Below are 17,605 nucleotides of genomic sequence, written 5' to 3'. Positions count from 1 at the left end.
AGAGAAGATATTTAGTTTAAAGAGGGTTCAATTCTTTTTGATTTGTGTGTGTGTGTGTGTGTGAGAGAGACATCACAGACCAGTCGGTTCTTATAGAATACAAGAATTTTGGCGAGCATGTCGAATTTGAGCCGTGCAAGCCCTTGTTGCCGCCCTTTTGAAGTAAAAACGAACTTTTAATGGCACGTAAAATAGTTGGTTCTCAGGACTGACGGCCCACCCATAAAGTGAAATTGAACAACCAAGCTCGCTCCGTAGTTCGGAAATGTATCAGTGAGTGAGCCGAATTGCGGTGTCACAATTTCTAATTTCGCATAATGACGAGTTTATCCACTCGTGACTCGGAAGCTAGGCTAGGTGTAGATCCGTCACTTTCAAGCCACATCCAGACGATATGGTCTAAAAATTTTTGGCAAAGCTAAAAAGTAGGCAGACCTATATTGAGATTTTAAAAAAATATGTACTAATTAATGTTAACTAATAACATTGTCTTCTGTTAAGTGGCGTACAGTGTTTGATTGTAGAGTGAAGTTGGTAATGTGGTGCGGGTTTAGATGTTTCCTCCGCATGAGGAAAAAGATCTCCTTTAAGTGACTGGTTGAAAGTTACGGAAGTAAGGTTGAAAAGAGCACCTTTATCTGAGGAACAGCAAAGTTATGGACAGCGATCAGAGCTCGTCTAACCTCCTCGCCATCGAAAGGTATCTGGAGGGAGGAACGGGTGATTTCACAAGAGAGGGAAAGAGTGGAGGGACACCCAGAAGTTTATTTCGAATGGAAAAATGGATCTTTGAAAGAGGCGAGTTCTATTTGGAAATAAGTATGGGGGGAAAAAAAATTGAAGGTAGAAAACGGAAAGCCGCACGTCGTCTCCGAAATCATCTCCGGCTGTGATTTACCTGAAGGAGCTCAAAGGCAGCCAGCAGTTCCCCGGCAGTGCAGTTCCCTCTGTAAATCTGAAAGTACTCCAGCTGCGGCGGAAACCTCGGCGGGCCGTAGTGCTCGTCGCACATCTTGATGGTGGGCTTGGCGAATGTCCGACCTATGAACTCCGCCTTGCCCTGCACACAGCATCATGGCGATGGGCGGTGGGAGACGGTCACAAGGGATAAGCCAAGGGAGCTAGGTGAGGATGTGAGGCGGGTGCAGTTGCCACGGTGACTCCCCGGAGGGCAGTGTTGGTTAGACGCACATGGAAAGTGAGGGGGGGGGGGGGGGTCTTGCAGAAAAATGTGCATTAGTTTGAAAATTGCAAAATTTTCACTCTTCCCATGGGAATCAACAGGAATTTGGGAGAATTTACTCAGACAATTTTTTTTAGGGAAATTCTTCACTTTTGGGACGTACTGCCAAAATGCAAAGTGTAACATTTAGAACATTCCCCAAATTCCCCAATATTCTCATGACAAAGATCAAATGTGAATGTTACATGATCAATGTGGAATTCTACTAAAACTTTTTTTTTTTTTTTTTTACAGGTGCAAGTCATGCGACGTCGGTTGTATGTCAGAGCCCGATTCAAATGAGTGTGACGAGCTGCCACTCTATTTGAGCATGGAACAGGATGTAGCAGTGAGGCGCACAGAAGGTCGGAACACGGATGGAAAGGCAAAGGGCTTTCGTGAGCACAACGAGTTGACCCTCGTTTCTCTCCGTCCGATTGTCACTTGAGCGCAAATCCTACCACCGTGTCCTGGTCGTAAATTTCCACCACGATGATGGGCGGGTCGTCCCGAAGCTCGCCGGCTTCCCCAAACAGCTCCACGTCGTCGAAAACCAGCAGCTGGTCCCAAGTGGGGCACAGGGTCTCGCTCAGAACCTGCAGCGCGTGTTGAAAATGCCTTAGAAAGCACTTCATGAACTGCATGCGCGCCAAATGAATACGCGGCCGCGAAATTGAACATGGCTATTGGCGCGCTTGGGATTCGGTTGGCAATTCACTACACGGCGCAAGGCTTTTTTTTTTTACCTCAGTGACCTGACTATTGGTGGAGAAGAAGACTCTGGCAAAGGGGTCGGAGAGGCCGCTGCTGTCGGCGGCGAACAGGCTTCGCGCTTGGTACATGTGCGCTCTCAGCTGGAAGACCTGTTTCACTGTCGGGCGCCGCAAAAAAAAACAACAAAAAAAAAACATCAGCTAGAAAGCGGCGTATATCGAAAACCCGGGTGTGCGCTTACTGTTATACACGAGGCTGACGGGTGGCACCGGGTGAAGGTAAGGGGAGGTTTTCGCAGCTTTAACCTCCTCAAAGCCGTTGGGAAGGCCACTCAGGAATTCTTTCTTTTGCTTATTGAGACCGAGCCACAAGTACAACTCCAGCTTGGCCTGAACGGTCCAACCGGCTGGGCCGAAACCCTTTTTCCCCGGCAGCTGCGGACAAACACAGGTGGGAACTAAGTCATTTGGAAATCAAATGCATTGTCCCTTTTTTTTATCCCTTCCCGCACACTCACAAAGCACGCGGGTGAGCGACGACATACCTTAAGAAAGACAGCTTTGACTTTGCCGCAGTCTTTCCCCGTCTCGTCATCCACGACAGAGTAGAGGATGTCTTTGGATGCGATGCGGGCATACGCGATACGTTTGTTGTTGCTCATCATCCACACGAAAACGTCCGGGATGCTGTGTTGTGGCTGGACAAGAATCATATCATGACTTGGATGACGTACGAACGTCATTGGTGGGACACTTTGAAATTGAACACATGGCCACGGTTGTGTTTGACTTTGAATGTTCATGTGTTGTTTGGAAAAAAAAAAAAAAAAGTGTCAAATCAAAACGGAGCATTCTTATCATTGTCAAAGCTGAATCGTGACCAAATGTATTGGTTTTATAGGATGTTCTGACTTGTGAGTATGCTTTGTAGATTACCGGTGAGTTGGCTGAATATTTGTGTTCTGCCATCAAATGTGTACCTCATCAGCGAGGAAGCGAAGCCTCTGCAGGAAGTTTTGCACCAGCTTCAACTTTTCTTTCACTGTGTTTTTCTTGACTTGTGTCCTCATCTGTTTGGCCTGCTGGCCCATGTTGTCCTGCAGAACAAGAGTGCGCGACCAAGATATCTTAATATAGACTGCTGACCAATGTCCCCTTCTAAGTTATGCGTGTGAGCAATTGCTCACTGCTCTCTCCTCAGCACACACTGTGAAAGCACGTTCATGCAATACATAATTCTTTTATTTTTATTTATTTTTTTTACTTGTGATACGTCATGTCATTAATGAAAGTCTGACCATATATCATGTCATTAAAAATATCCTAAAAACACGTCTATTTTTCTTTTGTGTCTTATCATATATCATGTGATTAAATAAAACTGAAAAACGAGTCTTACAACCATTCACACTCACAGTCATACCTAGGGACAATCGAGAGTGCTCAATATACATACATTGATACATGTATGTATATTGATGTATATATACATGTTCATTTTTTTTCACAAAAAACACCTTACTATACCCTTACTATACATGGTTGTTCTTTTTTTTTTTTTTTTTTTTAAACGCCTTACTACACCCTTACTTTACATGGTTGTTTTTTTTCACAAAAAACACCTTACTATACCCTTACTATACATGGTCGTTTTTTTTCCACAAAAAACACCTTACTATAGCCTTACTTTACATGGTTGTTTTTTTCACAAAAAACACCTTACTATACCCTTACTATACATGGTTGTTCTTTTTTTTTTTTTTTTTTTTTAAACGCCTTACTACACCCTTACTTTACATGGTTGTTTTTTTCACAAAAAACACCTTACTATACCCTTACTATACATGGTTGTTCTTTTTTTTTTTTTTTTTTTTTTTTTTAAAAACGCCTTACTACACCCTTACTTTACATGGTTGTTTTTTTCACAAAAAACACCTTACTATACCCTTACTATACATGGTCGGGTTTTTTTTTTCACAAAAAACGCCTTATTATACCCTTACTATATATGGTCGACTTTTTTTCACAAAAAACGCCTTACTATACATGGTTGTTGTTTTTCTTTAAAAAACGCCTTACTACACCCTTACTTTACATGGTTGTTTTATTCACAAAAAACACCTTACTATACCCTTACTATATATGGTTGTTTTTTTTTTCACAAAAAACGCCTTACTATACCCTTACTATACATGGTTGTTTTTTTTTTGTTTTTTTTAAAAAACGCCTTACTACACCCTTACTATACATGGTCGTTTTTTTCACAAAAAACACCTTACTATACCCTTACTATATATGGTTGTTTTTTTTTTCCACAAAAAACGCCTTGCTATACCCTTACTATACATGGTTGTTTTTTTTTGTTTTTTTTAAAAAACGCCTTACTACACCCTTACTATACATGGTCGTTTTTTTCACAAAAAACACCTTACTATAAATGGTTGTATTTTTTCACAAAAAACGCCTTACTATACCCTTACTATACATGGTCGTTTTTTTTCTCACAAAAAACGCCTTACTATACCATTACTATACATAGTCGTTTTTTTACTAACGAAAAACGGCTTACGGTTGTTTTTTTCCCCACAAAAAATGCCTTACTATAAGCCGTTTTTTGGGGAAAAAAGACCATTTATAGTAAGACGTTTTTTTTTTTTTTTTTAAATAACGACCATGTATAGTAAGGTTTTTTTTGGTGAAAAAAAATGACCATGTATAGTGTACTGTATTGGGGGGAAAAAATGTATAACCAACAATAGATCAAGCCATTTTTAGTCTTACCATACATTGTAATGAAAAAAAAAACTCTTTTAAGTCCTTTAAAGTCCTTTAAAAAGTAAGTCTTGTTCTAAATCATGTCATTTTTAAAAATAAGGCTTTTTATACATACACCCTTTTTAAAATATGTCTTGTTATTCATCATGCCCTTTTTAAAAATAACTCTTACTACACATACCACCCTTTAAAAAAAACAAAAAACAAAACATCATTACCATTTCTCTCATGCAGGACTTGAGTCTTTCCCGATCCAGTTTGGTTCTACCCGCCTGGTTTAAGTCCTTGTTTGCCAAACTCACAAAGCGACTGGGAAAAAAGCAAAACATGTACAGTGAGTGTTTAAAAACATGACTCTTTGTCTCTTTGCAGTTCAGATACAAGATAGCAGAGGCGCCAAAAGTACTCTCAATGGCCTCGCAAAAAATGAAACTTCAAACCGATCACATTTGGCGTTATAGTAACATTCCAATACGGATAAGGTGCTTTTATGGGGTAACAAGATCAATTGCAAACTCCTCCTTAAGTACACTAACATGCTATTTTTACATCATTACATGCTGACCTGCAGCCAAGGCTCAGTTCCTCTAGAACGCCCCTGAGTCGGCGCTCCGGAAAGGCCTTCTCTGTCTTTATGATCTCCTGAACATCGTTGACGCCCTCCTCCTGCGCACACACAAAACAGAGAGTAGCAGATGTGACACGAGTTCTTTTTCTCTACAGCGTCAAGTTGATTACCATGAAAGGACGAGAAGTGGTCCAAAAGTACCACGACCCCGGGTCACAGGCTGAATTATGGGCTCTCACTGTTATTTCTGGCCCACCGTGATGTCTGAGTGAGCTAATGGGCATCCATCATTCTGATCACATATCGGTATATAGAGATGGGGATATGTTGTTTGGCAAAATGGAATACTGACCAGCTTGTCAGCAATTTTGTCCATCATGTTGGAGTTGTACAGTCGTCGTCTCTGGTCCTGCCACCAGCTCTTGATGTACACACATGGTTTCTTCTCAAAGTAGGGAAGGTGAAAGTAATTCCTGCCAGGTTCAGAAAAAAAATATATATGTTGACAGTCACTTGTCACATTAATTAACCTTATGTCTGCCAAGCAAGAGAGTGAGCGGTATTATTTGATTGCTGCTTGTTGATTAGTAAGGGGGGGGGGGGTACTGGTAAAGTAATTCTTTTGTTCTTGTCAACCAAGAATGTTCCCCCTAAATCTCTCACATCACTCTTAATTTTCGATTTTTTTTTTTTTTTACATTTTTTCCTTGGGATTAATTTGATCTTTCATTCATTTGGATCACAATGGAAATAATTCCACAACCTAAAATCAAAAATGGTGCAGTTTGTCTTCTTACGTCATTTCCCACAAAACAGGGAGTAGTTTGCTTGCTAGCAAACAGACAAAAGACAACAAAAGACAACTTTCACTCTTGTAAGCAGTTTTTGCCATTATAGTCACGATAGAACCATTCAGCCATGTTTTTCTAGCATCTTACATCATTCTCTATGAATTAGTGTGCTAGCTTGCAAATGGACAACCAAAGAACCACAAATAGAGTACTTACTTTTTTTTTTCTTTACTTTAGTTTGAGGTATCTATTTTCTCTTTTGTCCATTTCATGATTAAAAAAAAAAAATCACTCAACACCAAACACTCTTTTGACACTTGCACTTCGAACTCTTTGGGGGACTTTTCTCTTGTAAAAGGTACAAACTCATCGTGGAGTCTAACATTTGTCCTTCTAGGACATGTGAACAAAGAGTTGCTTGATCTGACCTATCTGTGATGACGGGCTTCATGAGGGGCGTGCAGGAGACCGACTCCAAGTCGCCTTCTTCATCAGCCTCGTCTTCGCTGGAGTTTTGGATGAGCTCGCTGTCCTCGTCGTCGTTTCCGTTATCCTTCTTCTTCTTCCTCGACAATGACGGCTTGCTCATGCCATCTATCTGGTTGCCATAGTTACCTTTGTTGGGGGCGCATTATCACATTGCTTTTAGGGTCACCCTTCATAGTTCTTTAGCTTCAACAAGAAGAAAGAAAGCCACTGCTTTACCAATCGTGATCTCAAAAGTAATCGGCTTGTCACCAATCTTTCGGTCAATCATTGTGGCCTCCAGGAAGGCTCCGAAGAGGAAGAACTCTTCCATCTTGCCCGTGGCGCTCTGATAGGGAGAAGGAAACAGGGGCAATAAAGAAGGGCAATAAAAAGAAACGTCACATTTTTAGAATTGTTTTTATTGCAGCGCTGTGCCACTAGTAGAAAAATGAAATGTACAATCCTTAAAATTGAAAATTAAAACTTAAAAAATCTCATCACCTTTATTTATAATGTTGCAACATATGATATGAAAAAACAGTTATCATAGCTATGTCCAAAAAATGTAGCTCGCAGTTATTAGCTTGTGTGGCTAGTTCCTGAGATCTAAAGCATCACAGTATGTATGTACTGTATCTCGACATTTTAAAAAGGGTATCTATTTGCTTTTGCATTTTTGGGATAAAAATGATCTAAATAATAATAAAAACAAAAAAATAGTACATGTCAAACGTAGCCATGTTTTGATATACCGGTACATATATTTTTTGCATTTATTTATTTTACAGTTTTTTCTTTTAATGTCACTGGACCTGTGTTGAGTGCCTTCTTATAGGGAAACAAATGAACCATCTCTTAAGAGAGGAAAGAGACATTTGACTTCAACGGCCTAGTAGCGGCCAAATCATTTGCCTCAAGCGAATGTCGCGTCTAATATTTCGGACCCATCTGGGCCGTTAACCGCGGCGATATAGCAGTGGGCTGTGGATTATTAAGAAGGTTCCCGTGGGCTTTTGAATGTTAATTAAATTGCTCTAGTCTCACCTCCGAGATGTTGGATACGGAATCCATCTGCACCTCGGCGGAGCTGAGGATCTCCGGAGAGGCCGTGTCCAGGATCTCCACGGCGATGGACAGCAATAGACGGGCTCGGAAGGAGACGCCCTCGCCCAGTCCATCGTTCAGGTCCTGGTGCTCGTCCATCAGGGTGTACTGGCGTGTAGACCCGTACATGTTGGCCCAGGCCGGACCCAAAGTAGGCAAGAACCCTAGATTACATACAAGAGCACGTGCAAGGAATTACATATGTACACATACACATGTATATTTCCATTTCTTCATGCATGAGGTCAGACAAATCGATGTTATTTCCTCCAGTCATCCGATGAATTAATTCATTTGGCAATCCCCCATTGACATCCAATTGACCGCCAGACCTTTTATTAGTCCTCCACTGACTTCATTATTGTTCCGCAATGGGGATCAGGTGGCTTATGCTGGCACTACTTAGCACATATTAACAGGATAGGAATTTGGAGCAAAAACAACATGATTAATGAGTGAAAATTGGCAGCCAATCAATGCCAATTTGCAATTCATATTTTTCGGCTGACCGCCCTCTGTTTGACCTACCTTTGTCACCATCATTGGATATTTTGCGCAGGTCAATGAAGTGGGTTCCTATGGCAACGTCATTCACTTTATCTGAGTCGCGGATTTGGACCTTCACGCGTTTGCAGAGTGGAGGAAAGAGCTCGGTGAAGACGATTTGCTCGTTCCAGATGGGTTCATAACTGCTTTTCTGCACTGAGGTCTTCCCCTGCGGACAGTTCATGCTTTGAAATCCAAGGCGGAGTCTCCATCAGAATCAGCATTGTTGAGGCAAACGCACTCGGACAAAAGCAGTGGGACACCTGGCTTTTTCCACTAGATGGATATGGATGAAAATTGTTTGAAAAGCATGAGGTTGGGCAGGGCTATGGGCCAGTAGAATAGTCCAAAGTTTTCTGTAAAATAAAGACTTAAGATCCAGGTGGTCCAACCCAAATCTTGATTGATTAGCAACTGATCAAAGGCTCTGTCCCAATACTTTTGTCAAGCAAGCAGTGAGCCCAATTACGGAGGTCATTTACTTTCTGCCCAGAAAAGTGCACTTGAACGTAAGGGTCCACCAGGTCTCGATTTTCTCCTATGAAGGCCTTCTTCACGTTGGCCATTATGTTGGTGTTCATCTTCGGAAGGCCCTCGGCGCGGTAGACTTTGACGTAGAATCTCGCCCACTGACGCTCCGCGGGAATTCCTTCCGGGAGTAGCAGGTTGCTGAAAGACAGAAAGTTAAGAAATGCAAACTTGAGAAGCTAGAAGTTTGGATGGAACCCAATTTGTCAATGTTTTAAGTCTGTAGGTCAGCTTGTACGCCATTTTTGTAGTCCTTGTGAAGCCAAAGGACAGCTAACTGATTGCCTATTGAGTCACACCAAAACAAGTGTCATTTTGCAAACTTCGGTTCTGTTTTTCTCTATTCAATGTAATTCATAACACTTAACACAAACGCCCACTTTACAATTGGAACCCGAATTGATGTTTAACGGCACAACAATTGTAATGGAGGACGCATTGGCTAATCGGTCGTCGAGAAAAATCGTCTCGCCTACCCCTCGATGTCATCCTCATCGGTCTCGTTGGCCTTGTGTGGAGTCTTGATGTTGTCGCCTTTTCCCACCACGGCGATGTCGCATTTCAGGTAGCCTTTGCATCCGGCCGTGATATCAACAGGGTCGGACAGGATGGCCCACTTGTGGTAGAACTGGTGCTCTGGGATGGAGCAAAAGACATTTCAATACATGTCCACACGATGATGCCTTTCAAATCGGGGCTGGGCATTCTACTACCCGTTTGTGAATGGACTATGACAAAAATCAAGTTCCGAACTGCTGTAATCAATAATCAATTCCACTCACTTGGCCTTTTATGACCATCCTCATTTTGGATCCTGTATACAGCAAAAATCTGCATACGCGTTACGATATTCTTATCGGAGCCTACCGGGCTGATGGTAAACGGTCCCAACGTCCATCTTGAAGGTTCCCACCAGCGTTCCACTCCGAAGAAGGTTTTTGGAGTGAATAACCTGACCGCAGAATGTAGAATTGAATATGATCAAAAAGTACAAAACGCAGGATAAATGATTGGTTTAGGGTTATGCTATAATCATAGATAACTATTGATTTTACAGTAATAAAGGTGGAGAGGTGGTCCTTACCGAGAGCTTAATGATTTTATCAAACATGACATCAGGGGCCACGTGGAAGTCGAAGACAAAGTACTGCAGGGAGAGGAGAAAATATGGGGGGGGAGATCATTTCATACAACGTTAGCGCTCAGCGGACATCAATACAGGGTTCGAAGGCAGAATTGAGCCGATAGCAAAGAGCTGTGATAGTGATCTTTTCATGATGGTGTCAGCGCTGAGTGTGAAGAAAGTCAGTGTGGGAATCACATTTATCAAAGTAGCCAAGTAAGCACATTTGGTATCATCATAGCGCCATACAGTAGATATTCATGAATGATAGAAAGCTCCACTGAAGGCTGAGAAAATAGTCTCGAAAGCTGTGAGGGCCATTATCCGGATAGGTTTATCTTCCAGTTTGTGTGTCCGCAGGGGTTTTTTGTCACAGACAAAAGAATCGATAGCAGACAAACTCTCACTACTCCTTCTTGTTCCCTCCACAGGACTCACAAGCCAGAGGTTGAGCTCAGCATGACGCTAAGAAGCGTCTTGCGACGGAAACTCCTTTGGGCAATATTCAGGGTGAGGGATTTTGAATTGGCGGGGCATTAATGGATGGGAGATTTTTCTGGTTGACATGTATCTGGTGTATTGCTCAACAACAAAAGACTTTTTTTTTTTTCCACTCCCATTGAAATTTTGCCATTGAATAAGTGCGGGCTATGGATGCACCCTGTCAGTTGAATTCCCAGTGCCAGTGTCTCTGCTGATTATAGATAAAAGAAAACAGAAATGTTTCCAGAAACTTCCATTTTGACTTATAGTTCAACCCTGGTGGAGGTTGCTACAAAATGCATCACAAGCTCACGCCATCCGCTGAAAACACAGTTCCATTTTCTCGGCTTCTTCAGTTGGTTGCGTTGTGCCTGTGAGGACTGAAGTGAATCCACTGAGAAAACAATCAATGGTTCGCGGTTTTATGGGAGCTAATCCCACAGTCCGTTTATGGCCGCGGAGATTGTTTGAGCACGACTAGAAAAGTTGATGTCACCTTACACGCCCGTGTTCCCGCCCGAAAAAAAGATTTCAAATCTCACCTCATTGTAGTAGGGGCAGTTGGTGGACTCCTTCATGGACGTGTACTTCTTCTCATCGCCAATCTCCACGCACACCACGGGGTCCATGTTGAGGCCAATCAACTGGCGGGCCTCGATGACCGTGATGCTGATCTGTGGGAGGCGAGCATTCAAATTCAGCGCTGGCGCGACGCGTCAGGAGGATATACATGCGGGCCCAGCAGCTGGAACATGAGCGTTTTAAATAAATCACACGAGTCATTAACCTCAACATAATCCAATGATGCCCCTGATTCTTTGCTTTTCCCGGACTTCCATTTAACGACGCCATCTCCCGAGGCTAAACCAATAAAACATTTAAGAGACAAAGCCGCTATGAGCTGGAGGTATCTCTTTGGTTTAATTAACCTTTAGATGAGATGAGGGGTAGACATAAAGGCTGGACGCAACGGCAAGTTTCCACTGTTTACAAGGACATGCGATTACAAGGTAAAGGTTTGCCGCTGTGATTCATCTCACTAATCTCTTGTCGGGCATATTTGTAGATACTATTGTACTTGAACAACAACATGCTTTTTTTCCCCCATTTGACTCCAGGGCTCTCCTGTCAAAATTATAATTTACTGTGAACCTGTTGTGGAAAATACTGTAAAACTGTGACGCAATGAATGAAACGATAAGCTGACTAAGTTTGAGAGGCGGAAATGAATGTGCAAGCTCTAACCTTCGGGGCTCACCAGTTCTTTCTGCACCGAAGAAGCATTACAGAAACCTTTTTTTTTTTTTTTTTTTTTAAAGCACACAAACCTGGTAATCTACTGGACGTCCAGAGCTTGGTTCCATCTTGATGTCGGGTTTGGATCTGCAATAACGAGCACAAACATTTGTTTCCCCGTCCATTTAATTGATTTGTATTTCACAAAGGTTATCGTCTGTGTATCGCAGCAAAAGGCGAGACCTCTTATTGGAGACGTTGGTGGTGACAGCAGTGACCGAGGCCAGCGAAATGGCGTCCGGTTCCAACATTCCGGCGAGACGCATGGCCTTCTTGTCCAGGTCTTCCATGTCGAGCACCGCTGGCTCATCTGAGGCACAAGTTATTAGTTATTCTAAATGTATATCCAAAAAGTAATATAAAAAGTCTTTGGTTCAGTTTGAGTCCCAAAATACCTGACCTGTACTGTCCAATTTTCAATCTTGTTTCGTTGGAGTACCAGTGACACTATTTTACCATCATTTTAAATTCTGTACTTTTATGAGCATGACTGTTATTAAAATTATTATAGAACAAATTTGAAATGATTTTGTGTGCGTTTTGAAATTGGAACAACTTCAGAATGGGAGAGTTGGAAAACAGGTAGGATACTGGCCCTCGAGGGCCGGAATTGCCCACCCCTGGTCCTAATGGACTCAAAACTTTCTTTTACCTTTCTACTTACCTTTCTTGTGATCATCTTTTGAGCTCCTGATCTTGCCAAGCTTCATGGCGGCAAACACTCCTTTCCCTGATCTGTTGGGGAAGACAATAGAGCAGAGGGAAGTGATATCGTGAACTTGTGCGTGGTTCACTAAACAAGTGCCCTTCAAGGTCACTTTCAATCACTGGGCCCAAAGCCACCAGACTGACTGACACTGATCAAGAGGCAACCAAACACCGCCAAGTCAATCATAGCGACTCGGCATGACATTGAAGTCCAGCCGGTTAGAACTCAGAATTGTCACCAGCCACAATTGGTCAAAGCCACGTTGGCAAAAACATGAGTGTCCAGTTTCTCCACATTTGTATGATCTGGATCACATGTCCCGGCGACTACAAAGACTTGTGATGTCACCGGCGACAGCCCACGAATGGGCAGCCTTAATAATTGAGAATGCGTGCGACCATCCAATTTGCTGCGGAAATGGATACACGTCAGGAAATTCATGAATGCGCTTTTGCCTTTGCGTCCTCAAGCATTCACAGTCGGTATACTGTATCTGGGTCCTGTTTCTGTTATAATCCCCGTCCAACGCGCGGAAAAACAAGAAAGGACCGTTTCGAAGAATGCCGCGTCACTGAGCTTCACTGTGAAGTTCAAAAGCATCATATTTTCAAGTACCGGCGCATCTCAATAGATAAGAATATCGTTGAAACTTTTCAGTGGCCTTTCAATTGAAAAAGTGAAACTCGGATTCAGTATCGTGCTCTAGAAATATTTCATTTACATTATTTTTTTTTAAATATTTTGATGTTTTCATCATTTACACCAATCCACAAGCTCAAGAAATGTGAATTATGACATGAAAAAAACATTTTAAAATATATTTTTAATATAGAAATAATTGGCCTTCTCAAAATACTTGTAATGAATTCATGAAAAAAAATGGCTCTAGAGCTACGGTGAGCCGCTGTGTTAAATACATCGACAGCTAATCCATACAAAAAGCGGTGCGGAACTAAAAAAGTTCAACCAATGTATTTGCATGCTGAACACTAACAACTAAAGAACAACGGTGTCTTGAAATCAACATTATCGGTGTCCTGGCTTCTCAAACAATACCATAGATTGCGAAAGCTGGTCACCACGGCAACAATGCAGATGCTTTTCTCCTCAGTGTACATTTTTCTGCGTCAGTTAGAAAACAGGCAACAAACCACCACAACAGCCCAGTATGAAAACACGCTATGTTCTTCATACCTACCACATGAAACACTTGTCCCCGTCTGCTCAATGAAGGCACGAGGCTACTATTATCGATCCTTTCGATAACCTTATCTGATTGTTATATTTGCCATCTGCCGAGCGCTGCAGGTCCAAAACTAAGCAAGCAGATGAGACCAATGGGTGGGTGAGGCAAGGATGGAAAGAGGCAGGGACACATGGAGGGAGGGCACCGGGGATGTAGGGGTATATTATTGGAGAATAATGAGTGTGGTTAGTATTACCAACAGTCAAAAAAGGTCGTGGGCCAATAGATCAATCAACAACATCAACAAACATTGAAATCTCAAAGTTGACCGACCAAATAATAAAAAACATTTGAGCCAAATAATAAAAAAAATTTGAGTGGGGTTATGTCTAACTTAGTGAATCGGAATCGGGAATTATTTTCATTTTACAAGCCTTCTTTCCGGCTAGATTTAATCAGAAACAGGAGGGCAAGGAAAGATTTCAAAAGAACGTCAATAGCGCACATTAGCAGACATAGTGGACCGAGTGGCAAAGACTAGTCACGCACTGTCAACACCAACATGTGCACTTAAAGAATGTGAGGTCTAACAAGTTCTGCTTGGAAATGAAAATGGACCTGGCTGTGTTTATGCTGCTGGGGGGGGGGGGGGGGCGTGCAAATCAATAATAGATGGCAGCATGAATAGATTGCCTCGTTACACGTGTACATTGCACTTCCAAATGAATGATACGAGGCTGTGTTATTCCCTACGCACCCCGCAGAGAAGAATTTTCTGCGCACGCCAATCTACAGAGGTGGGGGCACTCGGGTGGACATGGATGGATGACCTTGCTGCTTTTGAACTTTACCGTATAGTCTATAGCAATGCATGGAAATAATATCGCAATGTTCAATAATTCATTTGCGCGTTCTGCAAGAGGGGCTGAATAGATTCTGACACCAGGTCTTTTCGCTCGCTTGTTCACGGGGATCCGGTTCACACATCAAAGTGCATCGGACATCACTCGCACTAAAGGAGACGGGCGGCCAAGCTTTTTTCAGTCCGGGGCTATTTCAGGTAAGCTCGTCACATCAACGATGCTCTCCATCCATTTTCTACACTCTAAAAAGTGCTTGGTTGAAAGTAACCCAAACGGGGGAAATAGCTAACCCAGCACTGGGTCCAAAAGGGACCGAACCAATGCTGGGTTACGAATACGGTGCCTAGCGCATTGGGTTAATGATTTAACCCAGTGCATCGGGTTGAGATTTCGATCCAACGAGGGGTACAAAAAGACCCCTACTGATGAGTTAAAGCTACTCTCATAAAACAGTTGGGGAGGAAATACGTTCGTCAAACACAGCATGAAAGGTTTGCGCTTCTCGATCTCGGCTTGGTGTTCTACATTTAATTAGCAGATTCATTCTTCCAAATATTTTCCACTCCTGTGAGTCCCCCTCGTGTTCCAGACCTCATATTTTATAGAGCGTTTGAGTGCTCCTTGATTTGAAGAAGTCCTCCATAATGCATTCGGAGGCAGCGAGGAAGACAGACAGCGAGTCCAACCATATTCACTTGAAATATATTTTCCTTATTGTAATTATATTAGTCAGCTTGGAAAAGAAACCATTACTTTCAGACTCGTTCAGTCCTATGTTTGACTTCACCATGTCTCGCAGACACGCAGCAAATGCACACGCTGAGGTTTAAATCAAGCGACTCTCTGCCATGTATCACGTTGGGGACAGAAAAAGGACAAATTGCTGACACACTCCAAATCATCTCTGCACATCACCACAGAGGAGTCCCTGTGTGTGAGAAAACACTACACAGTGATACGTCGTTAGCAACACAACTTTTAGAAAAAAAATAACAAGGTTTCAGCCTTGTGATTATGAAAAATGGAAACGACTATCATATGAAAGCAAAGGAGAGTTGTTTTTTTTTTTGTTATAATCGGCGATTACCGTTTTTTTTCTTGGAAGAATACAACTTTGTTTTGGTAATTTTACTTTTTTTTTTTATTGTCAGTGTGGCCATATTACTTACTTTGTTTTTTGTTTTTTTTAAGTGAGGCAATTTAAATAAAAGTGCATTTTAGTATGTTGGTACTCATGAGCAGCAATACTTAATATTCTTGTTGTGGTTAAATGGGTCCTGTTTGGCTCAGCTGCTCCACAGCAAATCTCTCTCTCTGAGTGACAGTCCACCCACTCAGGAGTTGATATATTCACTAGGAGTAACAAAATCTCTGCAGAGCTTTCTCAGTGAGGTGCATCCGATAGCAAAAAAAAAAAAAATGTGTTAAGGGCAATGTCATAAATTATCTTGCAGGCCCACAGCCCGCACGGGGACAGGTGGAGAAGAGACGCTAGCCTGCAGAAATTTACACTACAATGCCTTTCAATTTGGGTCAAGATAATGAACCGTATACTTCAGGTATATACGGGCCTTACGGGCTGCCTTTACTTGACTGCTGTCAAGTGAACTAAATTCCAATTACCAAAGAAGCGGCAGGAGCACAAACTATTCTGAAATCGGCTTGCATGACCTTGACAATTTTGGAGTACGAATTAAGCAGAATAATCGGTCGCATCCATTCAAGGCGGCTGACATTTTATGCAGCACCGCCCCCTGCTGTCGACTGAAATCGACGTCAAAGTTGCTTACGGTCACATCACGTGAGCAAACCCAGAAAACAGGTGAGCTGTGACATTTGCATTTCGAGCACATGGGCCATTTTCAGTTGACAGCAGGGGGGCGGTCCAGAGTCACAGGAGAAATATCTATTGGCAGAAGTTTAACAAAGAAATAAAATTTAAAAAAAACATAAAACATAATGCCTCTCAACAGTTCACTTTCTAATGAATGCAACAAATGAGAGCAAAAGGCGTTACATCACAATCTCAAGAATAATGAAAGTGAAAGTCTCTGTAATACATTATGCACAATATGAAAAAAAAAAACCAGAAATCTTGCAGCACTTAAACTAACATAACAGAACATTTCTACGCTTTGGAAAAATCCAAAGCTTTGCTATTTCTCATGATTACACATACTTTATTCTAATTAGTGCAACAGCATTCAAATATGCTAATTAATTCAATGCTCCTGTTGTTTGGGATTCAATTAAGCATGCATGGATTGCTGAGTGCATTTCTAATGGAGCGCAAAATTCTTGAATATCCTGAAATCTAAGACGAAAAAAGTGACTCACTGCTCTATTTTTGTGTCACGGGTTTCGAGCTACATGGCCACCGGGGAACTTTTCAAATGAAACATCCCACTTTCAGTCTTCCGTGTACTGCAGCCATTAAAAGCTAGGTCACATTTTTTGTGGTTCCTCTTGCCAGATTGATGCAACCACCAATGCAGTCCTGCCATGCATATTCAAGATGCCTCCCCAAATACTTCACCCCGAGACATTCGCAACAAAAAACAACTCTTACAAGTGAGAACGCTCCAATACATCTTCACTGTCGCGACGGAGTTATAAACATGAGGAAGTCAAATTCGGGGACTTCTGTATGTTGCCAAGAAAAAAAAATACAGGAGATCAGAGTTTGGCGAATCTACTCATGCAAAACAGGCATCGTTACACAATAATGCATAAGTCTCGCATTCACTGTCAAGGGACGCCTCATGTCCTGGTCCTTGCGGCTCCTAAACCGCAAACGTCCGACTGTAAGATGAGGTCACTCTCTTAGCGACTTTATCTATGCCTTGAAGGGTCCGGGCATCCAGTCCAATTAACATCAAAATGCATTTGCCGCATGGAAAGGGGAAAACATCTTTCCAAGACAGGAACGAAGAAATACTTTGGAAAAGGCGACAAAGCCTCCTCTTCTGCATGTCTTTCGGTTGTAAGAGTGCCAACCAGAAAGGAGGGTCTTTAAAAAACAAGCTCCCCAGTGCAACTTTCTTCTCCTTCTCTTGTACGCTTTGCCAGAGTACAGCATTGTGCTTTGGCGCACGAACAACTCTCGAATGTGCTGAATGCATGAACGCCCCTTCCAAGGACACACCAACGGCGCCCGTATTGGAACAGAAAGTACTCATGCAAGCCCTGATCGAGAAGACGTAATAAAGGTCGTGTGGACCTATTGCGCA

The 17,605-nt window shown here is 42.3% G+C and overlaps 1 protein-coding gene across 12 annotated transcripts in view; it reads right to left on the bottom strand.

The window, feature by feature from the left end:
- The window catches only part of otofa (otoferlin a), a 48,628-nt gene that overhangs the window by 10,310 nt on the left and 20,713 nt on the right, over window positions 1-17,605 (bottom strand). For 10 of the 12 annotated variants that reach the window (XR_015083984.1, XR_015083983.1, XM_086019296.1 and 7 more), the window contains exons 6-27: window positions 12,282-12,352; window positions 11,801-11,927; window positions 11,650-11,704; window positions 10,864-10,995; window positions 9,800-9,862; window positions 9,583-9,667; window positions 9,192-9,351; window positions 8,670-8,856; window positions 8,170-8,356; window positions 7,582-7,805; window positions 6,775-6,883; window positions 6,498-6,684; window positions 5,631-5,751; window positions 5,276-5,376; window positions 4,929-5,019; window positions 2,916-3,032; window positions 2,481-2,633; window positions 2,178-2,370; window positions 1,969-2,093; window positions 1,684-1,818; window positions 899-1,060; window positions 633-704 (exon numbers count right to left, since the gene is read on the bottom strand). Coding sequence is in view for 10 of the 12 variants with exons in the window: in XM_086019296.1 (XP_085875422.1) it covers window positions 633-704; window positions 899-1,060; window positions 1,684-1,818; window positions 1,969-2,093; window positions 2,178-2,370; window positions 2,481-2,633; window positions 2,916-3,032; window positions 4,929-5,019; window positions 5,276-5,376; window positions 5,631-5,751; window positions 6,498-6,684; window positions 6,775-6,883; window positions 7,582-7,805; window positions 8,170-8,356; window positions 8,670-8,856; window positions 9,192-9,351; window positions 9,583-9,667; window positions 9,800-9,862; window positions 10,864-10,995; window positions 11,650-11,704; window positions 11,801-11,927; window positions 12,282-12,352 (2,857 nt within the window). In the remaining 2 variants the exon portion in view is untranslated. The remainder of the gene's footprint in view (window positions 1-632; window positions 705-898; window positions 1,061-1,683; window positions 1,819-1,968; window positions 2,094-2,177; window positions 2,371-2,480; window positions 2,634-2,915; window positions 3,033-4,928; window positions 5,020-5,275; window positions 5,377-5,630; window positions 5,752-6,497; window positions 6,685-6,774; window positions 6,884-7,581; window positions 7,806-8,169; window positions 8,357-8,669; window positions 8,857-9,191; window positions 9,352-9,582; window positions 9,668-9,799; window positions 9,863-10,863; window positions 10,996-11,649; window positions 11,705-11,800; window positions 11,928-12,281; window positions 12,353-17,605) is intronic. The other 2 variants (XM_086019302.1, XM_086019300.1) reach the window with 1 other exon arrangement.

This window comes from Filicampus tigris, chromosome 20, assembly GCF_054856515.1.
Source record: "Filicampus tigris isolate MCC_2025a chromosome 20, RoL_Ftig_1.0, whole genome shotgun sequence".
Lineage (NCBI taxonomy): Eukaryota > Metazoa > Chordata > Actinopteri > Syngnathiformes > Syngnathidae > Filicampus > Filicampus tigris.
This window is presented reverse-complemented; position numbering and strand designations above follow the sequence as displayed.